The 27,271-nt window shown below is 40.9% G+C and overlaps 1 protein-coding gene across 1 annotated transcript; it reads left to right on the top strand.

The window, feature by feature from the left end:
* Positions 1 to 69: 69 nt before the first annotated feature.
* On the top strand, positions 70 to 26,104 carry LOC138962241 (uncharacterized). The gene is made up of 15 exons (XM_070333984.1): positions 70 to 328; positions 949 to 1,045; positions 3,411 to 3,563; positions 4,137 to 4,262; positions 4,634 to 4,764; positions 5,311 to 5,536; positions 6,675 to 6,814; positions 7,518 to 7,664; positions 9,811 to 9,962; positions 10,839 to 10,887; positions 11,385 to 11,857; positions 15,104 to 15,246; positions 20,570 to 20,731; positions 22,029 to 22,185; positions 23,158 to 26,104. The coding sequence occupies exons 1-15, from the start codon at positions 185 to 187 to the stop codon at positions 23,279 to 23,281; spliced, it is 2,424 nt and encodes an 807-aa protein (XP_070190085.1). The 5' UTR covers positions 70 to 184; the 3' UTR covers positions 23,282 to 26,104.
* Positions 26,105 to 27,271: the final 1,167 nt, after the last annotated feature.

Here is a 27,271-nt window from a genome sequence, read left to right as displayed (position 1 = left end):
CCATTTCAACTAAGGGGCATCAACTTTGTCCTACTTTAAAAAAACATTAATAGTTTTGCGTGTCCGTGTTCTTCGGATAAAGTCGGATAGCAAATCGGAAGTAGACATAAGAAACATGGCGCGCACTTTCTAACCTCATAGAGACTTTACAAACTTGTTGTGGTTTCTGTTCTAAAGTTTACTCATGTTTTCTAATGCCTTGCCACACGAAAATACCACTGGTTTGTTGTTGTACGGGAGTGGAGGTTTTGGTTTACATGATGCTGATATACTAATACTGAATGTGATGCGCAAAGAAACAAACGGAGTTGTCAGCAACTTTCTCGGGGTAAGATACTATTGGTTACAGTAGGCTACTCAGTAGTAGTAGTAGTAGTGGTTAGGGACTGGATTGGTACATGGTATCCATAAGCCTCACGGCTTTTTTTCGCGTCCCATCTCATTATCAAATTTGTTGCAGGTCAATCATATAAGCATGCTCAAAATCGTATTTACTCAATATCAATTATCGTACAAATAAAGTGACTCAGTCATAAAAGTTTTTGTATGTCCAGCAGATTTTTGAAAGTGTTTTAATAGTTTGTGCATTTTTAACAAAATCAGACAGTGTGTTCCATGATGATGCAACTCAGTTAGATAAGGAATGTTTCCGGATATCAGTTTTACCAAATTCAATAAAAAAAAATGTGTCCATATTTTTCCTCGTTACATCAGTGGCAGACTTCTTAAAAAAGACAGTGAAACCCAGCTTTTAAGACCCCCCAATTTAAGACTTCCTCCTTTTTAAGACCTTGTTTTCTCAGACTTTCGGTTCATAACCTCTGTAAAATTACCCCCATTTTAAGTTAATTTAACTTAAGACTCCCTTCTTTTTAAGACCCGATTTTTGGAGGTCTTAAAAGGGGTGTTCTACTGTATTTCTAAATACTAAGGTTTTTCTGTCTCCAGGCATTGGGTTCAAAAGACATCGACCAGAGTAAAACACTTGAATCAGTCCTTAAGCAGTTATGTGCTGAGCTGAACCGATGTTTGATCAAGATCAAAAGTGAGTTGTTACATGGGATTTGTGTGTGTACAGCAGTCCCTGCAAATGTGCAATGTACAGTCCCCGGTCAGAGCAGACACTTGACATGTACAGACAGATTTTCTTGGCCCTGAGTGTTTTTCAACGATAAATGCACCCTCTTAACTTAAGCGGCCACTTGTAAAACAAGGACGCGGACACCCATTTTTGGTATAAAATGCAGGTCATTCCAACAATGTGCAGACAGACGGTCATCAAATTTCACCACATGCAACCAAATCGAATACAGAGGGGTATCTATATCTATATACAGCTTGTGTGTGTGTGTGTCTGTCTGTCTGTCTTTCTGTCACTTCGCGATGCACGGCCAAAGTTCTCGATGGATCTGCTTCAAATTTGGTGGGCATATTCAGGTAGACCCCGGACACAATCTGGTCAATGAAAATTTTCAACACGTGCTCTCAACGTGCAGCGCTGAACCGATTTTGGTTTTTATGGTTTTTCTGTACATCCATTCCAGTAACTCTTCCTTATCTTCTCCAGTGTTTTGCGCGTTTATCTCCCTTCGTGTGGCGTCAATCGCGTACGGTGCGCCGGCAAAGCCGGGTATTCGGCTCTACTTCTTCGCGGCGAAGCCGGGTATTCATCTAGTTTATCATATATGGCTAGTCCGATTTCTGGTAAAGATCAAACTCATAGCAGCAGGGAGAAACAGGAGCGATGTCAGTCTCATATTAGCTTGAGTACACATGTACCCAGTAGGAGGAAGGGTGACAGGAGTCACAAATAAGGTACGGCACTTGGGTTTTGAATCTTTACTTTCTTGCATTCAAGATGCCAACACAAAATTGCCCTATATTCTATGGTTATAAACAACGAAAGCTACAGAGTCCCTCAGAGTAAGTTTAAAAGAGTGGAAATTTGGCCCCAGTTCTGAGCATCGCGTGTCATGTTATGCATACCAATTACCAGCCGATGGAGTGGAGAGTAAAAGCTGACTCAAACTCTGCACAGATCACCCAGGCTGTTGCATGTCTCCAAATAGAGTGGTTGTCTTATCCTGTGGGGCCCAAGGACTGTTATGCCGGGGTGGAAGTAGAGATAAGCGCCTACTTCCCAAGAAATGCTCCAAATGGCTTCGTGTCTCCAAACACCTCTGACAGTCAAATCCAGCTCCTGGCCTTCACGTGGCGGGCCCTGTCTTCGACTAACAGGAGAAGGGATGCAGGCGGGTCACTGGCGCCTTAAAACCAGCTGCTTCGGGCAGATGGGGCTCGTTAACCTTGGATGGTCGCTCATCTAGGAGAAGGACAACTCCGATTTCAAAACCCGCACTGCCTTGTGTGCGCCTTGGGAAAGGCAAAGGCTACAAGAAGGAAAACTTCGACGTCAAACCCGGGTAGAGTGGACTCGACAGCCCAGCAAGGCAGCTACTCTTGGGGAGGAGGCAACCCTGAGTAAGAACCTCAACCACCGAAGACGGAAGACAGCAGCCAACTTGGCGTGGGGAGAAAATCGGCTGTCTACGCTCCCACGATAATATGGCCGTACAACATCGAACGCAGAAGAAGAAGTCTTATCCTGTGTAAAAAAAAAAAAAAAACCTGAGCATATCTTTGACTTAGATAGTGAGCGGAGCGTTATTTTTTGAGTCACTTGAGAAAAAGTGACTCTATGTAATCGGTCAGTGTTAGTCTGTCCGGCCGGCCGGCCGGCCATCCGGCCGGCCGGCCGTAGACACCACCTTAACGTTGGACTTTTCTCGGAAACTATCAAAGCGATCCGGCTCATATTTTGTTTAGTCGTGACCTCCAATGACCTCTACACTTTAACGATGGTTTCGTTGACCTTTGACCTTTTTCAAGGTCACAGGTCAGCGTCAAAGGAAAAATTAGACATTTTATATCTTTGACAAAGTTCATCGGATGTGATTGAAACTTTGTAGGATTATTCTTTACATCAAAGTATTTACATCTGTAGCCTTTTACGAACGTTATCAGAAAAACAAGGGAGATAACTAGCCTTTTCTGTTCGGCAACACACAACTTAACGTTGGGCTTTTCTCGGAAACTATAAAAGTGACCGGGCTCAAATTTTATGTGAACGTGACTCCCAGTGACCTCTACACTTTGACGTCTGCTTTGGTGACCTTTGACCTTTTTCAAGGTCACAGGTATGTCTTGAAGGAAAAAAATTGAAATATCATATCTCTGAAACTATTCATCGGATTTGATTCAAACTTTATAGGATTATTCTTTACATCAAATTATTTACATCTGTATTGTGTTGTGAATAGCAATTTCTTCCTGTCCATCTGATGCCTCATATAATATTCAGAACTGCGAAAGTGACTCGATCGAGCGTTTGCTCTTCTTGTTTCTTTTAGGTTTACCTCCTTCTCCTCCCACGGTGATACTGGAGCTGAGCATTCTGTACAACCTGCTGTATGCCAGTACAGTGAAAGCATGGCTTTGTCAACACAGACCACTGAGAGTTACATCGTCAGTGGCAAGCACTGTGGAGCTGTCACTTAGAAGAGGTACAATGTGTGTGAGTGTAAATAAATAGTTAATAGTTTGCTGGAACAGTTTATTTTTGGGAACAAGACAAGGAGAAATAGCCAGGGTGGTGTCATTTTTAACAATCTGTTTTGATAACCACAATATACGAATTGTATGGGTTGTGGAAGATTGAATACCCTTGCGTTTCCTCTTACAAACATTGGAGGGCCAATCTCTAGCGAGGGGTGTGTCTGAAACACGTGGTCAGAGGAAAGGCAAGGGTATTCATTCTTCCCGACGGGCATTGTTTTAAAACAAATTTCTGTTTTGTATTTGGTGGGTGATACAAAGAAAAGAAAACCAGGGTTGACCAAATCTATTACAGCTGTTCTGTTTCCCATATTTCTCATATTAAACTGTGTGTAGCAAATGCTGCAACTTCTGTCTTTATATATTTATGGAACTCTTTGAGAACCACTGGGATAACGGGGAAAAACAAACAAAAGAAGAAAAAAGAAAAAAAATTAAGTTAACAGAAAGACATTCCATAAAGAGAGGAAAGAGATTAGATATGCTATTCATACTGTATGTTTACATGTTTTTACTTTCAGTTCAACAAATGCTTGGTGGTGCCAATCACACATCAGAGAATGACTACCTGCAAAGAGACAACACACAAGCTGAACAGGTCTCTGCCGCTTTGTCGTCATTCCTGAATATGCTCCATGCTGTTGATGGTGAGTTTATTCCAAATTAATCACACTGATAAAGGTAAATGAACATTAAGTTGATTTGAAAGATTTTACTATTTTAATACTTTTTATTTAAACAACAATAAAAAAAATTAAAAAATGGTGAAAGGAATTTTGTAAGACAACAAAGTTCATGGGTACATTTGGCTATGCTGGAAGGTCAAATTTAGTCAATTAGGTAAGTGTTCTGGCACGCAGAATGAAGTAAAGGCTTAATTTAAAGAGTAGCAGTGATTTCCCATGGTAGTAACACCTGGAAATATAATTCATGAAAACATATTGCATGCACATGCTCTGAAAATCACTCCCCTTTATGCAGCTACACTGTGGCATTTTATTTTCTCGTGTGTGAACAGACAAGGATATCCAGCAATCTGTTGGCCTGCTCACCTGCATGTGGTCGCTAGCTGTTCTGCTGGAGAGTGGTTCACTGTCTTCCTTACCTTGCTTATCCTCTGTATTGAACTGGCCATCTCAGGAAAGTGAGGTACGATTTTAATTCAGCATTTTGCGTGTGTGTGTGTGTGTGTGTGTGTGTGTGTGTGTGTGTGTGTGTGTCAGTGATGGCGCTAGTATTTTTTCAAACCGGTACACAAACTTTTATGATGCAAACTGTCCAGGAAAAAAACGGTAGGCTGGTCATTGGAACCAGTAAGAGTCCAACTCGGAGTTCTGGTTTTGTTGTTTTACCAGCGAAAAAAAACCCGGTAGTTCTATAAATCAACCGGTAGGTCATACCGGCAGCCAATTTTTTTTCCGTTATTTTCTTATTTCAACAGGTAAAATACCGGTAATTTCCGGTTAATGCCAATACTGGTGTGTGTGTGTGTGTGTGTTCTTTTGCTCCCCTCCACGTCTGCTATAATATATGATGTTCGGAAATAACTGTCAGGATTTTTAATCCCTTTGGAAGAGTTATGCCCTTGACAGTGAAGCAAACAAAAACATGCCACCGACCAGTAAGACCAGCGATCGCAGTGAATAAGTAAAGCTACATCTTTATATTAAAGTTATATTCTTTGTCTGCCTATAGGTTGTTCTAAAACATGGGCTACTGATGCAGGAATCGCCACCTTCACCAGCTTGGAAGATCAGGGAAAACTTGAGAGAAAAGACTGCTGGAAATGGAATTGTTCAGAATTTCTCACGTCTTCTGATCGCGGTGTCATTCTTCCACAAGCAGAACTGGACGGAATGCAGGGATCATGCATCAAAAGTTGACCATCCCAAGTGGAAAAGTTTGGCCACTCTATTAACAGGTGCGAGTTCCTGATGATAAAATGTGTGTCACAGCTAACAGCGAGGTTGTTAGGAAATTTGGTAAAACTGGACATACTGGTGGCTGCTTTATCCTGACACTGATAGTTTGTTGTAAAATGTTCAGAGTAGATGATGTTCACAAGTAACTCTGTTGGGGTTTGTATTGGCTGAGGGAAGACTTGTGCTCCTGACAGTGAGGCAAGAAATGATGCGCCGCCTACCAGTGAAGATAAGCAAACAAAACGGTTGATTGGCTCTAATGTGCAGGGATGTTGCTACAAATTCATACCTATAGGACAAATGTCCTGAGTTCTTCAGCATCAATAGGACATTTGACCGCTTTCAGAAAGTTTAATAGGACATTATGAATTTGCGCCAAACAGCTTATAACATTCCATGGAATTGTTCCAAAGTCATGCGCCCACACACACACGCACACCCACACACACCCACGCACGCGCGCTGTAGAACACACACATAATATAGTAAATACATCAACAAAGTGTGCGTATAATGTTGTATTTGTTTTGTTTCAAAGAAACCACAAAAAAGAAACCAACATGAACAACTTCAGAGCCGCTGGAGTTGTCTCCCGTACTCCTGCAGCATGCACTGATGTATTCTAAAAGTACCCAAACGGCGCATACCGCAAACGGTTCGTGAACTCCCGACAAAAGAAAAGATCCGCATGCGGCACGGGAAAATTCAGTGTCAGCTGAACACGAGAGCGTTTGGTCTTTTAGAAGATTTGTATCTTGAAATGAAAATTAACGAATATCGCGCTGTCCGAAGGAATGGAGTACATATCGGACAATGACCACGCTCAGGCTAAAACGATAGGACATCTGACCGACATGCGGCAATGTGAATCGGACATTTGGGGATTTTCATCAATAAATGTCCGATGTCCGACGCCTAACGACATCCCTGAATGTGTATGTTATTAAGGGAAGGTAATCAGCATGGCTATTCATTCTATTTACTGGAAGACTACAGCCTAAACTTAGGCCAAAAAGTTACAATTAAGTGGCAAGCTTTGTGCGCAATAATGGTATGCCTGTGCTGTTTTGAAATCCCCAAAACGTGATTCCAGTGAAAACCAAAATGTGAGAGATTTGTTCTTTGTTCATTATTCAGCGCGCGCACTGCTGGATGGTGGCAGTTGTCTGGAGGCTGTTGGAGTTCTTCACACGGCACTGAGCGGCGACACAGATGCTGTGAATCCTGCTGTAGTGTGTCACATCTACAGGCTCCTTGCTTCGTGCTACTCTGCTCAGGTATGAACGGTTGTACAGTCATACCTGTCTATAATCACCACCTAAGAAACCGACTGTATGTGGTCGTTATAGACACGTGGTCACTATGGGAAGGTGAATTATATAGAAGAAAAACTCATCTGAGATCTTTTGAGATGGTCGTTGAGAGGTGGCCGCAAGGGCAGGTTCAACTGTACTACATTGGTATTCCTCTTTCAAGACTTTCAGAAATCAAGTCTCAAAATGGAACTGTCCAGTCCTAAAATCAAGGTTAATTTACTGATGTTAGGTACAGAAGATATGAAAAAGCATGGGCATTGAGAGGGAGGGAGGGGGGGGGGAGGGGGGGGGTTGGTCAGTCTTTAAAGTACGGGGTCTCAAAAGGGGGGGGTTCAATCATACTACCAGACTAATGACGCATTTGACTGTGTGATTTTTGAGTACTAAATAGGAAAGAAAGTAGGCAAACAAGTTGGATGTAGAGAATATGATGTCTCTTTGTTGACTGTTTCCTCTGCTGCATGCATTGATGTATTAACACAAATATTGATAATTCAGCATATGGATTGTTTAATTATAAAAAAGTTTATAGAAATATACAATTTTTGTTATTTTTGTTTTTGAAATGTAAGCAGTCTATCTGCTGTGGATTGTAGGTTTTTGCCAATCCAGCAGATTTTCCACAGGAATATTGATTATCCCAGTGACACATAATGTTTTTCAGAACCTGCCACGTCTGGCTGTAGAAATGCTGCGTCGCTGCCTGCAGATGGAGCCTGGGTCTACTGCATCTCTCGTCATGCTGGCCAAACAGTTCCAGACACTGGCGCAAGGTGACGCTGAACTGGAGTGTCTCAAGGCATTAGTCAAGGTGAAATCGTTGTGTTTTGTTTGCTTATCATTCATTTCTTTTTCTGCATTTCTGTAAAGTTAAAAGGCCAGTAGTTGACCAAGGATGCTGTAAGTGAGTTTCTCAAGGTATTAGTCAAGGTGAAATCGTTGTGTTTTGTTTGCTTATCATTCATTTCTTTTTCTGCATTTCTGTAGAGTTAAAAGGCCAGTAGTTGACCAAGGATGCTGTAAGTGAGTTTCTCAAGGTATTAGTCAAGGTGAAATCGTTGTGTTTTGTTTGCTTATCATTCATTTCTTTTTCTGCATTTCTGTAGAGTTAAAAGGCCAGTAGTTGACCAAGGATGCTGTAAGTGAGTTTCTCAAGGTATTAGTCAAGGTGAAATCGTTTTGTTTTGTTTGCTTATCATTCATTTCTTTTTCTGCATTTCTGTAAAGTTAAAAGGCCAGTAGTTGACCAAGGATGCTGTAAGTGAGTTTCTCAAGGTATTAGTCAAGGTGAAATCGTTGTGTTTTGTTTGCTTATCATTCATTTCTTTTTCTGCATTTCTGTAAAGTTAAAAGGCCAGTAGTTGACCAAGGATGCCGCAAGTGAGTTTCTCAAGGTATTTAGCCAAGATGAAACAGTCGTTTCTTGTTTATCATTGGTTTTAGTTTATTTTTCTGTATATTTCTAAATTTTAAAGTTGAAAGAATTACTGGAAATCATTGCTGATGCTGAAATTGAGTACTCAAGGCATTTAGTTAATGTAAAGCAGTTGTTTCTTGTTTGTTTATTTTGATTTTTGACATTCTTGTAAATTTAAAAGTTTAAAGAGCAGTACTTGAAATGGCATTGTTGTAGCTGTATTGATACCAGAGGGCAAGTCTTGATTGAAATGAGAGCATGGGGAGGGTGCTACGTTTATTGAAGGTTGCACCATTTTGATTGTTTACAAGTAAACACAAAATAATTATCAACCTGAGAATTAGTTTACTGCAGAATTACCTCCCTTGGCTTGTTAAGCCATTAGTCGTGCATTTCTGGCACATTAGCATTTAAAGTCACGAGTATTTCTAGCAGTTCAGTCACACAATGAATTGCTGATGTGTGGTTCCAGACTAGAATAGATTGACTTATTTTGAAAGTGACCCATTGATTTTTTGGTGTTGTTTCTGACCTGGGCCTGTGCATATATGTGTACGCATGCGTTTCTTACCGCTGTAACAGCTAAACATTATATCATAAAAATAAATGGTGGTGACTGTTTAATGTTCTTTACATACCACTTACAGGTTTCACTCTGATTGTTAGTCTGCTTGTTTGTTCTTCTGCCTTTACTAAGATCTCTGGTGTTATATGGGTCGTTTCCAAGAGCTGAAATTTTGTGTGTAGCTTGAAAGTGGGGAACACACAGTCGTAGCAAAAAGATAGGTTTTTACCTGTAGTTTTTATTGAGTCACTTGAGAAAAAGTGACTCTATGTAATCGGTCAGTGTTAGTCTGTCCGGCCGGCCGGCCGTCCGTAGACACCACCTTAACGTTGGACTTTTCTCGGAAACTATCAAAGCGATCCGGCTCATATTTTGTTTAGTCGTGACCTCCAATGACCTCTACACTTTAACGATGGTTTCGTTGACCTTTGACCTTTTTCAAGGTCACAGGTCAGCGTCAAAGGAAAAATTAGACATTTTATATCTTTGACAAAGTTCATCGGATGTGATTGAAACTTTGTAGGATTATTCTTTACATCAAAGTATTTACATCTGTAGCCTTTTACGAACGTTATCAGAAAAACAAGGGAGATAACTAGCCTTTTCTGTTCGGCAACACACAACTTAACGTTGGGCTTTTCTCGGAAACTATAAAAGTGACCAGGCTCAAATTTTATGTGAACGTGACTCCCAGTGACCTCTACACTTTGACGTCTGCTTTGGTGACCTTTGACCTTTTTCAAGGTCACAGGTATGTCTTGAAGGAAAAAAATTGAAATATCATATCTCTGAAACTATTCATCGGATTTGATTCAAACTTTATAGGATTATTCTTTACATCAAATTATTTACATCTGTATTGTGTTGTGAATAGCAATTTCTTCCTGTCCATCTGATGCCTCATATAATATTCAGAACTGCGAAAGTGACTCGATCGAGCGTTTGCTCTTCTTGTTCTATTTATATTTCACTCAGGCTGCTGATAAAACCGTGGTTGAGGAGACTTCAAATACCATGCTCCCACCACTCTTGGACGACCTGCTTGTTGATGTCATCGTCCCACATGACGACCTCACCTTGTCTCAGGCACTGTACTGCTTAGCCACTCGTTCAGCAGAACTTAAAAAGTGAGTTTCGTTTTTCAATGAAACAAAGAAAAGAAGAAAAAAATGGATAGCAATATTGCTGTATTTTTGGGGAGTATTTGCATTAAAACTCGAGGCATGTGTCATTACTGTTACAGTTAAGTTAGGGTGTGGTGCAAATAGTGATAGGCATCATGAATGGGTCATACTATTTCACATATATATATATATATATGAGTTATGTGCCAAAGCAAAGACAAGTGCACTTTTAAGCGTCATGTAAATATGTTGACCAGTTATGGCCCTTCCCATGGTGGAGCACTTTCATGCAAAGGGGTCATAATTCACATAGATTATGACAGTGCCATAAAATTAGACTGAGTGTTTGTGTTGGCAAGAGTTCATTAAACCTACCTTTGTTGAGTGGCAGGCACTTGACCCTGCATTCTGTGGGGATAATTTGTTTTCCAGTGTCTAAATGAAAGGGTTGTAAATCATGTGAAAGTGAAAGATTATGACATGTTGGTCTTTATGTCTGCATGCCTGCCCTATGCATTATGTATGCATTAAAGTAGCACAATATCCTGAATAAGAACTGCTGTTTCATTACGATACATTGATTTAGAAGTACAGCCACTGCAAGCACACAGTTGTCTTTGTGCTGGGCTGCAAGGATGTGCTATCAAATTTTTGAGCAGGAAAAGAAACCCATCTAAAAAATTAATTAAGAACAACAACCTCCCAGTTCCGTGTAATGTACAGAGAATTGAGTCTGGCACTGGAAGTAGAACTATTCTTGGACTCGTTTACCCGTTTAGATCTCCTTTTTTTTTTAGTGTCTTTATCACACTTTAAAAGGTGCAGTCTACCTCTCACACTTTCAGGCTCAGCTAACTAATGCTTTTTGTGTGTGTGCAGGTATGAAGAATCATCTCAAGCCTATATGAAACTGATACAGGTTTTTGAGGTATGAGCAGATTCTCTTCACTATATATTCAACACTATTTGCGCTAAACCCAAGCTTTGAAACAGGAAAAAAAAATCCCATACAATATAAGGATGATAATGCAATATATTTTTTTTTCGCAAAGGAGATCGAAGTTTACTAGAAGTTAGAGTCACAGGCCCTATTTTCAGTCAGGCATCATAAATTTATCATAAGGCATTGTTATGCAATTATTGACATTCATTTGTATGTTTATTTATTTCTGTCTTCTTTTTTTTCTCTCTCCAGTATTGGTAATTGGAAGACTTTAGCTAGCTGATACAGTGCACCCCCCCTTTTAAGAGCCCCTAATTTAAGGCCTCCCCTTTTCAAAACCTTTTTTTCAGATTTTCTGTTCATAACCTGTAAATTTACCCCCATTTTAAGACTCCTTCCTTTGGTTTTCTCAGATTTTTGGAGGTCCTAAAATGGGTGTTCCACTGTTGTAGTACTTGTACAAAACTTGATCTCATTTTCAGAAAAAGGTGAGTGCCCAACTCCGGCAACAGCCATCAGAAATCGTTCTTCCTGACCTGCTGACAGTGTGTCGTGAGGCGGCACAAGTTCTCCTAAGGATCCCCCAGTACAAACAATGCCTTCGCCTTTGTGACAGAGTCCTCAGTGCCGTTTCTTCAACCACATGTCCATCCAACCCATCGTCAGATTCAGTCTTTCCAGTTTTCTCCAGTCCAGAGCAGAAAGGAACTCAACCTGATGAAAGCTTTACCGTTTCACAGGCAGACCTCTCAGCTGAGGAGAAACACCTTGTGTTCAAGTTCAAGAGTGGAAGAAAAAGGTGTCTGAGCTCTGCAGGAGAGGGCGGGTTTTGCGCTGAAAGGAAAGAGGAAATCGTGTGGAAGGATGAAGAGAATCGGACTTTGCTGATGGTGTGCAAAGCAGAATGTTTAGTGGCCATAGAGGATCATGAAGCTGCAGTCAAAGTTCTCACCAGGTGAGTGTGTGTGTGTGTGGGGGGGGGGGGGGGGGGGATGCAGCCCTGAAAGTAAAGTCCAAAAAATTTTCCACAAGCCTTTGGCTAATGCTTCTCAAAATTTACTAGCCAGAGAGCAAACTTTACTGGCCAAACCAACCATTTGTTTCAGCAACTTTACTCGCATTTGGCGAGTAGATGAAAATTTCTACTCGCCAGTTACATGTTTCTACTCACCATGGCGAGTAAGATACTCGCCACTTTCAGGGCTGGAATGCATCTCTGGGTTTTGCTGAACAGAGCTCCTCTCTTCAGTGAGGCGAATTTTCTCAGTGTTTGCTGGCGTTGGCAATCTGTTTTCAGATGCTTCTGTTTCTGATGTCATCATTAATTTATCATTAATCAGAGTCGAGAGGAATACTGTGGAATTTTTTTTATATAGCAGTTGCTGATATTGTACACATACTTTAGTATTAAAAAAGAATAGAGTGAGATGGGGGTGGGGGGGGGGGGGGGGGTTGATGGTAACCATAGAGCAGTCTATATGACAGGTTGCAGAAGGCATGTAGTGGGAGTGTAATGGCATCCATTTGTCAGCCTATTTCTGATACACTCATTACACAGAAAGCAACAGTTTCCCGTGGTAGGCACCACATCACTGACAACTGTGCACACACTTGACACACACTCAGCATCCCACGCTCTGTGCCGTTCACACCGCTGCATAACAGTGACAACAAAAGTTAGCGTTTTAACAAGGCGGGCTCAGCGCGGCACGGAAGGGGGCTCTGTGCAGAGTGGAGATAAATCTCTAAACAAACAAAAGCCTGTGGCTCCCTGGCTGTAAATAGCCCCCCCTTGCCTCCCAACAATGCCTTGCTGCTATGCCTAGTATTTCCACCTCTTGTTGGCTTGTCTATTTGCTGCTGTGGAAAAGTCACCAGCTTTTGTTGTCTTTGTGTGTGTGTGTATGGGGGGGGGGGGGGGGGGGAGGTATGGATGGAGGTGTGGCATAAGTTTTTCAGAGGGTTCGATAGTAAACTCATCAAGGTTTAACAAAGTGGAATCAATGATGTTTAGTGTTTGCTGTGTATAGTGGAATTGTTGAGGGTTAAGTGTTTACTGTGTATTTGTTTTGTGGGATGCTTGTCTTGTAGGATGCCTGTTGACCGGTGTTTGAAAAGTCACCATCCCTCAACTATTTCTTCGTTTTTTGACTTTTGGGGAGGGGTAATAAATAATAGTAGACTCACCAGGGTTTAACATAATTTACTTTCTATTTGTTTTTGGGGATGCCTGGGAAACTGTATTGGAATATTCTGTTCTTTTTTAGCATGACTGGCATGAGACTTTCAGGGAGGGGTAATGATAGACTCATGAAGGTTTTAGCAAACATTGTTTGTTTTGAGGGGGTGGCTGTGTGGAATAGTATTGGTAAAAAAACAATAGCAATTTTTTTTTTTTACTGAGACTTTAGGGGGGAGTAGTATTAGTAATTGAGGTTTAGCTTCATTTACTGTGTATTCTGTGCGATGCCTATGGAAGCTGGAACAGAATTGGAAAAGTGACAAGCCTTCCTCTTATGTGTGGGTTCAGTCATCAAGGTTTTACTTTTAGCACGGACTATTTATTTTTCTTGTTTGATGCGCGAGGAACAGTGATAGGAGTGTTTCTGAGATTGGTTTCAGAATTGAGTTTGAGTTACAGAGGAGGAATGAAGGTGTTGCGATAGATACTTTTGATCATACATTAGTAGACTGCAGTTTCTGTCAAAGATTTCAGTATAAATTTATATTAAGTGAAGGCTTGTTGATGCAGTGGACCCCCCCCCCCCCTCCAACACACACAAAAACTCTCTCACCTTGCCTCCAACAACCCCCCATCCCCCAACACACATTCACCCCTCCATTTTTAAACTCTCACCACACCCCTATCCACACACACACACGTACACACACACTAACACACACACACCCTGTTCTCAGCACACCTCAACCCCTTCACCCCTCTGTGATTTATAACCTTACCCTATTTTGAAGACCTTAATTTTTCAGATTTCATAACATTTGTAAATTTGACCGCCACTTTAAGAATCTTTTCCTATGGATACAGTACCTGATTTCTCAGAGTTTTGCTGATCTAGGTTAAAAAAAAAGAAAAAAAAGGTTTTTTTCGATGTAATAAATCTGTGTGTAGAGTTGCAGCCTTAGTGGTCTCATTGAAGGACATAGCTAGCTGCAACTCCCTGTGGTCACAGGGTATGTTTCTTTCTGTATGCAGTGACATGTATTTTTTCATGCTAATTTTACTAAAAGAGAGTGAACTGCAAGCTTTTGTAATTCAGGACATTGTTTTTTAAACAGTTGTCATTTCATGTACTTGTTGATGATGGGGGGTTTAAGTGGGTTACCAGTACAGTGGAACTCCCCATTTTAAGACCCCCAACCCCACCCCTGATTTGAGACTTTGTCCTATTCAGGACCTTACTTATTTAGATTCTCTCGTAGGGCGGGGATGTAGCTCAGTCGGTAGCGCGCTGGATTTGTATCCAGTTGGCCGCTGTCAGCGTGAGTTCGTCCCCACGTTCGGTGAGAGATTTATTTCTCAGAGTCAACTTTGTGTGCAGACTCTCCTCGGTGTCCGAACACCCCCGTGTGCACACGCAAGCACAAGACCAAGTGCGCAACGAAAAAGATCCTGTAATCCATGTCAGAGTTCGGTGGGTTATAGAAACACGAAAATACCCAGCATGCTTCCTCCGAAAACGGCGTATGGCTGCCTAAATGGCGGGGTAAAAAACGGTCATACACGTAAAATTCCACTCGTGCAAAAAACACGTGTGTACTTGGGAGTTTCAGCCCACGAACGCAGAAGAAGAAGAAGATTCTCTCGTCATAACCTGTGTAAATGTCCCTCCGCTTTAAGACTCCCTCCCTTTTAAGACCTGATTTTCTCAGATTTGTGGAGGTCTTAAAAAAGGGTTCCACTGTACTCGGTAGTATTCAGTAGTAGTGGTTACTCTGCCAGCGTCAGTAATAGGCCGGGAGTGTTGAATTGACCGTTGTGTCAACATTAATTTGAATATTTTTCATTTCAAGCGCCTGTGGTTGGTGAAACTGGTTAACTCATAATTTTACCAGAAGCAGCTACCCTGTTCTGGTCGGTAACTGGCGTGGAGAGTTGAATTGACCGCTGTGTCAACATTGACCACTTTTGATCCCGCTTAGCACACACTCACTCTCGCTCATCTTCTTTTCATCTTGTCAGGGCTTTCATGGGACTTGTGGAATGCTGGCAAAAGGTTGAGGGTCAGAGGTCAGGGGAGGCGGAGTCTGATTCAACATGGGAACGACCCCTCACCTCCAACCCCAAACGACCTCGATATTCTCTGGGTCAAGGGATGGGAACAGGTGAGGCTGTTGGAGGGGAGTTGGGAGATATATCTATTTTTGTTGGAAAGTGATTAGTTTTGTTTGGTGGGGTCTTTTTCAGTTGTGCCGGTGTGCATGTTCAAGTTTGCAAACTCATTTTGGTTAGTTCGCATATTTGTGTTTATGTGTCTGTCTGTGTGATTTCTCCGAAATAACTTGGCATATAAATTATAAGTATAAATTATAATTATGTATGCATGCATTATGATTGATGTGTGTGCGTGCATTTATGTTTTTTGAGGTGATGGTTTGTATGCATGTGTGTGTGTGCGTGTGTTTGTGTGTGTGTGTTTTGGTGTGTGTGTTGGTGTGTGTGTGTTTTGGTGTGTGTGTTGGTGTGTGTGTGTGTTTCTCTTCCTCCTTATCCTCCTCCTCCTCCTCCTCCTCTTCTGGAAGTTCTCCTTTCATCCTCTCTTTGGACTAATGGGGGTTTGGCTGCTGTCCTGTTTGTGTACTCATCCCTTGTCCCCTGGCCCTCTGAATTATGCTGTTGCAAACACAGAACTGAATGAGCAAGAGATAGGCATGTGTAAATTGATGGTGTGTGTCAACGGAGGATGGATTTGTTCTTGTTAGGGTAGCAGTGATCTATGTATACAATGTCAGCATACCTGGGGTGACCAGGTAGAAAATGTGGGTCGTGTCTGTTTACCTCAAACATCCACCTGCTGGCATTTCTGTTTTCGTTTTCACTAAAGTAATGAGAGGTCAAATCAGCGTTTTGGTTTGTTTGTTTTGTTTGTGTTTTTATGCTGAGGATTTTGCTGTGTGTGTGTGTGTGTGTGTGTGTGTGTGTGTGTGTGTGTGTGTGTGTGTGTGTGTGTGTGTGTGTGTGTGTGTGTGTGTGTGTGTGTGTGTGTGTGTGTGTGTGTGTGTGTGTGTGTGTGTGTGTGAGTGAGAGAGAAACTGAGAGGGAGAGATATTTATTTTTATTTTTTTGTTATTTTTATTTTACTGCATGCTATTAAAAAGGGACAATGAGAGAGTGAGATGGCTTACAGTTAGACAGCTGTGATAAATCGACCTTTTTTTTGCTTTGCGCGTCTTTTGTGTTTGTTCCCCTTTTCTTATACTTTACACTCATTACTTTTCTCTCAACAGTGCCTTTTTCCATTAGTATGCATTACAGTGTGATTGGGCATTCTTTGTTGTTTTTACTTGTTGTTTATTATTGAAAGCATGAACTATGAACCATTGTTATTATATAAGATAAAAAAAAAATTCTTTCAGCCTTCATTGGGTGTTTACATTCTAATTTCTATTGGTCTTTATCAACAACTTTTTTCTGGCAGTGTTAAGGGAAAAAATGTGTGTTCAATAAAATAATGGGGCCTCTTATTTTGCTCTAAGGCATTTATGTATATGTTCTTGTTTGTGTTTTGCTTTTATTGATGTTTTATGTCAGAGACAAATACTATTACTAACCTGTGGTGTCTTGTGTGTTACACGTGTGTGAAGTGACCATTGAAAATGCCCTTGTTTTCCATCTTGCTAGCACTATTTAATGTCAAATTCTTTAAAATTGTAAGTACACAAATTCGGCTAACGGTCTGGTATCCCCCAAAAATTGAGAAAGGGTTTTCCTTTTGTGTTTGTTTTTTCCTTCTTGTTTTTCTCTGTGTTTTCCATCAGTGTCCATGTTCCTCTTCAGGTTTCCTCAGCATCCTTACTTACCTTCAGAACATGGCACTTACCTTCAGCACCCCTCTGCAAGCAGCAGTGGCTTAGGCCAAAAAAAAAAGAGGTGTGGTTACGGTAACATAGCCAAAAAAAATAGGGTAGGAAGGAAGACAATCACTTTTTTTTTTTTTTTTACTTTTTTTTCTAATGTGTACAAATTAAACCTACTTGACAGGGAAATAAGTGTGCGACTCGGGCGCTTTCGCTTTCATTGCGTTTTCTGCACTCGTTTTCTTTTCTTTTTTTTTCTTTTTTTTGACAAATGTAATAAAAAGTTATAGGGTCGGCCCCTAATAATAGGGTAGGTCGGGTTACCGTAACCACACCTATTTTTTTTTTAGGCCTTAGGTCGACACACACTGCAATCTGAATGGCATCTATCACCAAGGATAGGCTTGATGTTTATCCTTCAGTGTCACTGATGTTTGCTTAAAAGTTTTCCCGGAGGGTTAGTGAGGCCAGGCCCAATCTCGGTCACGGCTGCTGCTAGTCTATCTTGTGTGAGATGTCTTTTTAACTGGATCTCAGCCTCTTTTATGGGATGGCTGTGGGATTTTAAAGGGCTGTGAAACTGTTTTATAGCGTGTTAAGAAGTGGCTGTGTGCTCTTTGGATCAAGGGTTGGAGAGAGATTTGTCCTTGGGCTGGAAAGGTTGAAATAAAGATGTGATGTCTGCACGGAATATACAATGTAATGTATGTGCTGGGTTGTATGTGATGTAGAACTGAGTGGATTACACTTAGATCAGGCTGCCATTGATCACCGTGTTACTGGATACTGGTGACAGGGGAATGGGAAGGGAATTATACCGGGAGGGCAATGCACTACCAGATCCCCCCCCCTGTTTTCTTTTCTTGATGGAGGGAGTGTGTGTGTGTGTTTGTGTCTTGTCTCTGTGGCTGTGTACATCTTATCAATTTGGAAACGCAACTTGTTATTCTATTTGATTTAATTTTGTTGGAATTTTTATTATTATTTTCAATTACATGTTTAGTTTTTTTTTAACTCCCCCTACCCCCCAGCCATCATCAGTTATTGTATGATAAACTTAAAACAGTTGTGACATGCATCAACATCAACTGACAAATCAAACATGGGATATGATGATTTGAAGTATTCTTGTTGTGTGTGAATATCAAGTTTGCTTCATACGCGGCCTCAGACTGGAGAGTTTTTATGCATAGCCTTATGAGTCCCACTCAAGGTTTTAGAATCATACTTTGCAACGTTGGTTTCAATAAAGGCCTGTAATTCAAACTCATGATCGTACTGACTGAAAAATGACATCTGTTCATCAGAGTTGTGCCTTTGACCCTAATTGTGCATCATATCTGGAAAAGTCATCTCAGCTGTAGATGCTGTACAATGCAAAAGTATCCTGTGTTGATCCCTGCATATTGCATATTCACCAAGCAATCTCGTTTTGGAAAGGGTAAGCCATTGTAAACTGCTGTAGCACTGTCTGGACTTAGCACTGGCTAAGAAGGCTACACTGTTTGCATGAACACTTAGATTTAAGGGCCCTTGAATTTGAAAAGGGGATCAGGGTTGCAGTGTTTGTGGTCACAAATCTCTACATGAGAGTTGTTTTTGCTGAGAGAGAAGTGTCACTTGTAGGCTGTCTGCGACAAGTTTGCATTAGTTAAAAGTTATAGTCCTCTTCAGTGAGCTTATTAGCTCAAACTGTCTTACTCTGTATACAGCGGAACCCCTCTTTTAGGACCGCCTGCTTTACCTTGAGACCCTGCCCCCCCCCCCCCCCCCCCCCCCATCAACCCCCCCTCCCCCCACCCCCCTTTCTCCCCTCGGACCCTAGAATCTGGATCTGGATTCCCACTAGATGTTGGTCATGGGATTACATCACAGGAGCCGGTTTGGGCTATTCCTGAGGAGTGATGTGTGTATCGTCGTTATTGATTAAAAAGGACCTCTTCATACACTGTCATAGATTTTCCAGTCCCATAAAATATGAAAAGGCTGATGTAAAACAACCACACCCGCTTAAAACAGGATTTGGGTTGCTTAGAATATTGGTTTCAACCCACAGGCGTCGGGAGTAGGCAGTCCGACAATGACGTCGGTGAGACTGTTCTATTTTGTATGGTGGTGTTTACATAAAAAGAGCCTCTGTATTGTTTTGTCTTTTAGTGGGGTACTCTGAAGTAGGGGCTGCTGTTTCGGCTAGTGTTCTCGATTTTCTGTTCCTAATTTGTGTAATTGTGCTTGCATTCTTAGACTCGCTCCCTGATTTCCCCAGATTTTCAGAGGTCTTAAAAGGAGGTTCCACTGTCGCTATATTTATCCCGCTTTGCTCCCATATAATCTTACACTTAACACAGAGGTAAAGGAAAAGATGAGTCGGGCTTGTTGGGTAAGTTGTGCGGTAAGTTGCGTTTTTCTTTCCCCACCCCTTTGTTTCCAGGGTCAAGGCAAGGGGGAAGAGATGAATTACAGTTGCGTGTTTGTTTGAGCGTGTAACGTTGCATCACTGTACGTGGGGTTCTCAAGTATGCATGCGCTTGTTGGCTCAATCATCGACAGGCGCAGTGGCGTAGTGGATAAGACACCGGCCTCATAATCGGAAGATCATGAGTTCAAATCCCGGCCGCAGCCGCCTGGTGGGTTAAGGGTGCAGATTTTCCGATCTCCCAGGTCAGCTTATGTGCCTTAGCCCCCTGCACACGCAAGCACATGACCAAGTGCGCACGGAAAAGATCCTGTAATCCATGTCAGAGTTTGATGGGTTATAGAAACACTAAAATACCCAGCATGCTTCCAGGTCATAATGGGCATGTTCGGAATTTATAAGTGTTTAAGCCTATTGTGTTTTTTTCCTGACATTACATTTTGTACTGGTTCCCCTTTCTAGTTGTTGTTTTTCACCAGTGAGTAATGGAAAGATAGTGTAAAACATTTATTGCTGTGATCATGCACCTGCTAGGAATGTTGAGCAGCGCAAGAGTACTTTTTTGTTTTTTTTATCTAGCTACAGTATCTCAACTTTTAAACTGGTGCCCCATTTCATTTTCACTGTTGACAGATTTCTGTGTGTCAGAGTTGGAAAGATAATGTACATGTCATTTTGTACATGTCAAGACAGAAACAAGGGCGGTGAAGTGATATGTGTCCTCAATGCCACGTTTGCATGTTTTACCACATGCGCTGCAAGCATACTTGCAGCTCATTAAATCTAATTGCGTTTTAATGCAGCTTAACACGTCTGTGCTATGCTGCATCAACTAGTAAGTGCATGTAAGGCCTTTCATTGAAATTGGATAGAAACTTTTGTTTTTCTACTTGACAACACCTTACCCTCTCACACAGACACATACACAGACAGAGACACAGACACACACACACACACACACACGTACACACACACACACACACACACACACATATGTACACACACATATGTGCAAACATGTAAGCACATACAATCTACATGTAATTGAATGCATACATTTATTAGTGTGTGTGTTTGTGTGTGTGTGTGTGTGTGTGTGTGTGTGTGTGTGTGTGTGTGTGTGTGTGTGTGTGTACACCTCTGTTAGTGTTATTGGGTCTGTGCATTGTTTTATTTTTATTCCAGAGATTATTACCTTATCTTGTTTGTTTTCAGACATAGAAGAACCAGCAGCCGAAGAAGAACAGACAGAGGGGAACGAAGAATGGAGACAGCTATCCACTCAGGTGTGTCTGTACCTGGCTGATGCCTACTGCAGGTGTGGTCAGCAACAGCAGGCTCTGCACTCTGCTCGCCTGGCCACTCAGATGAAACCAGGTACAGTTGTGTTTTTGAGTCACTTGAGAAAAAGTGACTATGTAATCGGTCAGTGTTAGTCTGTCCGGCCGGCCGTCCGGCCGGCCGTCCGTAGACACCACCTTAACGCTGGACTTTTCTCGGAAACTATCAAAGCGATCGGGCTCATATTTTGTTTAGTCGTGACCTCCAATGACCTCTACACTTTAACGATGGTTTCGTTGACCTTTGACCTTTTTCAAGGTCACAGGTCAGCGTCAAAGGAAAAATTAGACATTTTATATCTTTGACAAAGTTCATCGGATGTGATTGAAACTTTGTAGGATTATTCTTTACATCAAAGTATTTACATCTGTAGCCTTTTACGAACGTTATCAGAAAAACAAGGGAGATAACTAGCCTTTTCTGTTCGGCAACACACAACTTAACGTTGGGCTTTTCTCGGAAACTATAAAAGTGACCGGGCTCAAATTTTATGTGAACGTGACTCATTGTCATTGCAATTTCTTCCTGTCCATCTGATGCCTCATATAATATTCAGAACTGCGAAAGTGACTCGATCGAGCGTTTGCTCTTCTTGTTTGTGTGTGTTCTGGGTGTGTGTGTGTGTGTGATGTTTGTGTGTTTTTGTTGTTGTTGTGGGTGTGTAATATGGAATTTTGATTTTTCCTGTGGTGAAAGATGTTGCATGTTATTTTGGAAGCATGATGTCCAGTGATGCGGCATTCTTTTTTTAACCTCTCGGGGGCTTGAACCCCCATGCATGTTTGCTTTTAGCTACATGAAGAAAAAAAATGTCATTGCTGAACTTCACTGTTCATACTGTGGTGTCGATTAAAATTGATATCAATCAATCAATCAATGAGTCTTATATCGCGCATATTCCGTGGGTACAGTTCTAGGCGCTCTGCAGTGATGCCGTGTGAGATGAAATTTTATACGGCCAGTAGATTGCAGCCATTTCGGCGCATATTTACCTTTCACGGCCTATTATTCCAAGTCACACGGGTATAGGTAGACAATTATTAACTGTGCCTAAGCAATTTTGCCAGGAAAGACCCTTTTGTCAATCGTTGGATCTTTAACGTGCACACCCAATGTAGTGTACACGGGGGGAGGTTCGGACACCGAAGAGAGTCTGCACACAAAGTTGACTCTGTGAAATAAATTTCCGCCGAACCTGGGATCGAACTCACACTGACAGCGGCCAACTGAATACAAATCCAGCGCGCTACCAACTGAGCTATATCCCCGCCATATAATCGATAAAGAAATGTAACCATTTCTGTCTTATTTTCTTCTTCTTTTCTTGGTGCAGAGAATGAGGTCAGCCAGTTCTACCTGACCAGCATTTTAAACCAGCTGGGACGAGGGCGGGACGGATGCCAGACATGGCTGGTTCTGCGAGGGCTGCCTCACAACACAGGCTCTGTCCGTCTGCAGTCTGCCATCCAGCAGAGACAGGACATGATGAGGTAAGTCTACTGTGTCATTGCCAATGATGGCACTCACAGTGAAACCTCTGTTTTAACAACTTCCATTTTGAGACCCCTGGTGTGGTCCACCTTGTTTCCAAACATTTTATTTATTTATTTATTTATTTATTTATTAAGGAGATTTCTATAGCGCATAACTAAAAGCACTATGCGCTTTACAATATCACTGGATATAAGCACACGCAAACATACTCTGATTAAATAGAACTTAGCCTAACAAGACATACTAAGAACACTAAACATTTGAGTTCATACAAAAATAGAGAATTAAATTAAATACTGGACAAACGATTAAAATAAGCTTAAGGCCTACACCGACTACAATGGACTATTTCAAATACAAAAATTTAGTTAACTATAAAACTCCATAATCCTAAGAAGGATTATTTTCTCTTCATTCGGTCTCTAAATGTACCTTCATCATATGACTCCCTCCTTCATAAGATGTAATTTGTATGGACTTGTGGAGGTCTAACACAGGCTCCACTGTATGTTGCTGAGCAGATGGAACTGTAGAGGGGTCCCTCTGGGTTAGGACCTCTGAGAAAGTTAGGTCCTAAAAGTGAGGGTGTGTTAAAGTGGAGGTAAACTTCAAAACTTTATGAAGTAAATAAATAAAAACAAACATTGAATTTGTGTAAAGCAAGGTCTGAGGAAGGAGGGAGTCTTAAGTCTTTGCTGACGGGTTCCAAAATAACTCGTAAACAATTACTTCATTCAGTAATTTTATTTTACTTCAGTCAGCTGATAATGAGCATCTTAATACTACCAACCTGTTAAGTTTCAGATTAACAATGCACAAGTGCACACATACAGAAGCAGTGTAGCTGTTTGTGGCACTTCTACTTTGGAAGTTAACAATTTTATGCTGTTTGTATAATTTTACTCATTTCTTACCCCCTTAGCTGCCATTTAACACTCGTTCTTGATTCAGTTTTATTTCTGTTTTAGATCTGCTGCAGCAGAGAGTGGCAGCGGTGAGAAAAAAAGACTGGGTACTGTGACGGACAAGGAGAAACTTCAGCTGGACCTGGCTTGTTTACAACTGCTACTGAACACAAGGACAAAAAGATAATGCCAACACAACTTCACAATTTAGGTGAAGAGTAAAACAACTTGTGCTAGGCAGGTATATGTCAGCTGTCATCGGCAGACGATGAAACGCCCCAACTTGTTTCAAATTGCTGAAAGCTTGTCATTTTGTCATTATTGCTCAGCTTTTTCACTACTGGGGGAAAGAAGCAATGTCAAATACTATTTAAAATAAAAATTCACATGATTGTATCTTGTAATGTGAGGCCTTTTGGTCACAGAACTTTATACATGTAGTCAGCATTTCAGTTCAATGTACACCCCCCCTAAAGACAGATACATGTACCAAGCTCCAAAACAGTACATGTATATTTTCATGTTTGACTGATTAAAGGAGCACACTGCTCTTGCAGTCTCTTCCCAAACACTTACAAAAATAAAATTGTTAGTGCACTGGGCTCAGAATGTTTTCGTTTTCTGTTCCCCATTTTTCTCAAAGAAGATGACATTCGTTTTGTTTCATCTAAACATTTCTGCAGTAAAAAAACAAAAAAGCCTCCGATCCTACATGAAGTTTTGGTGTTGAATTGTACCTGGTGTGATTGGTGAACTACGAATTTCGTCAGTACTATGTACTATGAAACTACCCTCTGGAGACCTCCAAAAATCTGACAAAATCAGGTCTGAAAAGGCTGGCTGCTCAGAGTGGAGCTAAGCCATAAGCTTTGAAAATGCAATCTAAAATGCCAGTTCTTGAAAGAGCGAAGTCTGAAATCACGGTTCTGAAGAGGATGGTTCCACTGTATAGCTCAACATCTCTGAGAAGTTAATCATATTTCTGTATATTGCTATTTCATATGTTACGTGGATTTCCATTGGTCAATTGGGCAAAACTGAGCTCATTGTAAAAGTGATATCGACGACATTTCCGTCGATATCAGTTTTGATATCGACAACCTCTTTCTTGCTTCCCCACTTCAAAAACAAAAACACCTAAATTTAAAAACAAACAAATATATATGAAAATGTAATGATCCCAGAATTTAGTTGAGCAAGTGACTAAAGACTTTTTCAAAGAAAAGACATTTTTAAATACTGAAAAGTACAAGAAAAGAGTGAATGAACAAAAAGAAATAATAATCAGAGGGAGGGATATGGAACAGCCAAAACTGAGACAAATACTTTTGTAATTTCTTTACAGTAAATACAAAATGTCCAGAGAATTAGCAATATATCTAACATTGACTGACTGTGTGACAATATCTTCTGCTATTGTTCTGTTTCGACAGTGATATCAAAATCTCGACCTCCGGTCTCGATTTTTATATCACTGTCTCAACAGACCATAGCAGAAGATATCATCACACAGTCCGTCAATATTGGGTAATATTTTCATCTGGTATTTTTTGCTAGAGATATTTTTCTCATGCACCTTTATGGGCTTTTTTTTATCACCAAAGCCAGGCTTTAGTACATGCAATGAAGTGTGTTAAAGCTCCATGACCACCTGAGCACACAATAATCTGAATGTAAAACCAGGTTAATGTGCCCCGGTTGAAAGCTATCACCCTCAATCAGTGTAAACGTTAGCATAAAACCACAGGCACAGGCTGCAGTTAAGCTTCTCCATTTTTAGTTTAAGACAGATTTGTTTGATTTGAATTTGAAGATTCACTATGAAGTCGACAAGCAAAATTGCTGAAAAAAATATAAGAGGGCTCTATAACCAGTCTTGAAGTGTCAGTGCATGGAAAAAAAACTACACATGCAGGGAACATAGGACTCTCTGTATGGATTAACTTCACTGCTTTCTCAACATTCAACTAACTTACACTGGAACCGCCTTTCAACGACCTGACCACCAATCAGTCGAGAGAATCAGAAAACAAGTCGCGTAAGGCGAACATACAACATTTAGTCAAGTAGCTGTCGAACTCACAGAATGAAACTGAACGCAACGCAACGCAGCAAGACCGTATACTCGTAGCATCGTCACTCCACCGCCCGTGGCAAAGGCAGTGCCCGTGGAATTGACAAGAAGAGCGGGGTATTCGTTGCGCTGAGAAGGATACCACGCTTTTCTGTACCTCTCTTCGTTTTAACTTTCTGAGCGTGTTTTTAATCCAAACATATCATATCTATATGTTTTTGGAATCAGGAACCGACAAGGAATAAGATGAAAGTGTTTTTAAATTGATTTCGAAAAAAAAATTTTGATAATAATTTTTATATATTTAATTTTCAGAGCTTGTTTTTAATCCGAATATAACATATTTATATGTTTTTGGAATCAGCAAATGATGGAGAATATGATAAACGTAAATTTGGATCGTTTTATAAATTTTTATTTTTTTTTTACAATTTTCAGATTTTTAATGACCAAAGTCATTAATTAATTTTTAAGCCACCAAGCTGAAATGCAATACCGAAGTCCGGGCTTCGTCGAAGATTACTTGAACAAAATTTCAACCAATTTGGTTGAAAAATGAGGGCGTGACAGTGCCGCCTCAACTTTCACGAAAAGCCGGATATGACGTCATCAAAGACATTTATCAAAAAAATGAAAAAAACGTTCGGGGATTTCATACCCAGGAACTCTCATGTCAAATTTCATAAAGATCGGTCCAGTAGTTTAGTCTGAATCGCTCTACACACACACACAGACACACGCACATACACCACGACCCTCGTCTCGATTCCCCCCTCGATGTTAAAACATTTAGTCATAACTTGACTAAATGTAAAAAGAGGAAAATGAGAAGTGAAAATCATGACTTGAAAATGGAGGTAAATTGAAAGATATTTTTAACAAAAAAATCGGGAAAGAAAGGTCTTAAAACTAGAGGAGTATTTAATTAGGGGGGGGGGAGGGGGTGTGTGTGATGAAGGGGGGGGGGGGGGGTGCTCCACTGTAGTACTCATTTGTTATGCAGAGGTGCAGAATGGTCTTTATAATGTCAAGGCCCAAGACTGATAGTTGATATCACTATCAGTGTAAAGTCTGACACAAAACGTGCATATAGGGGTGGATGCCAAGACTGATAGTTGATATCACTATCAGTGTAAAGTCTGACACAAAACGTGCATATAGGGGTGGGTGTAACTTAAGCTAACATCCAAGTCCGTAAAAAACCCTGATGTCAGCCTGGTTCTCAGGTTGATATGAAACATTTGTCATAGTATTATGCAGAGGGCTGTTTAAATTAGATTACAGGCATTGTGTCAGACTTGAGATTCAGAAAATAAAAACGACATCATTTGCCTTTTCTTCAGCGTCAGCCGTGTGTGTGTGTGAATGTGTGTGCATGCGCTTATGTGCGTGTGTGAAATATTCAAGTACTTTGACCATGTGTGTGTGTGCGTGAAACATTCGAATATTGGTCCGCCTATCTTTGTATTTGTATGTGTGAACAATTCAAACACTTGAATCCTCTATTTGTGTGTGTGTGAAGCATTCAATTCCGTTGACCCTTTGTGTGTATTCGTACATGTGGTTGTGTTTTAAAACATTCAAGTCGTTTGACTCTCCATCTACTCCCTCCATTCGTGCGTGTGTGACAGACGGGCAGACATTACATAACCCCACTTTTTGTCCCCTTATTTGCTTGCTGTGGTAATATACACGCACTGGTACAAATGTATATTTCTCACGCCTCGTCGCATACATTATCCGAAAATATTTGGAGTACCAGTTAGGGACAGTGAAGATGGAGCCACGCAGCATCTTCGAAGGTCGAAAGGCTTCCACGATCATCACCATGACATTGTTTTGTCGTTGCATGGTAGCTGTACAGAGCGTCAACTAAAATCGATGTGCTCCTTTATAGTGATCTATTTTCAATGTTCAGATGCCGTAAATGCTCTTGAATCAATGCTTAGTTGAACAAGAAGACATCTGTTGATGGAGGATTATATATTTTAACTCTTTCAAGACAGGGCACAAATGATGTAATATGTGACGGGACAAATCTCTGGTTATTTTATTTTTTTTTTAAATTGGGGGGGGGGGAGGGGGGGGGAAGAATTTGTAGGA

The sequence above is a fragment of the Littorina saxatilis genome, linkage group LG3, assembly GCF_037325665.1.
Source record: "Littorina saxatilis isolate snail1 linkage group LG3, US_GU_Lsax_2.0, whole genome shotgun sequence".
NCBI classification, from domain to species: domain Eukaryota; kingdom Metazoa; phylum Mollusca; class Gastropoda; order Littorinimorpha; family Littorinidae; genus Littorina; species Littorina saxatilis.
This window is presented reverse-complemented; position numbering and strand designations above follow the sequence as displayed.

Excerpts from the sequence above, each read along its gene's own strand:
- LOC138962241 (XM_070333984.1), top strand. The coding sequence starts at position 185 with ATGTTTTCTAATGCCTTGCCACACGAAAATACCACTGGTTTGTTGTTG. Across the intron at positions 6,815-7,517 it reads CTTCGTGCTACTCTGCTCAG|AACCTGCCACGTCTGGCTGT; the intron begins GTATGAACGGTT and ends AATGTTTTTCAG. Across the intron at positions 7,665-9,810 it reads GTCTCAAGGCATTAGTCAAG|GCTGCTGATAAAACCGTGGT; the intron begins GTGAAATCGTTG and ends TATTTCACTCAG.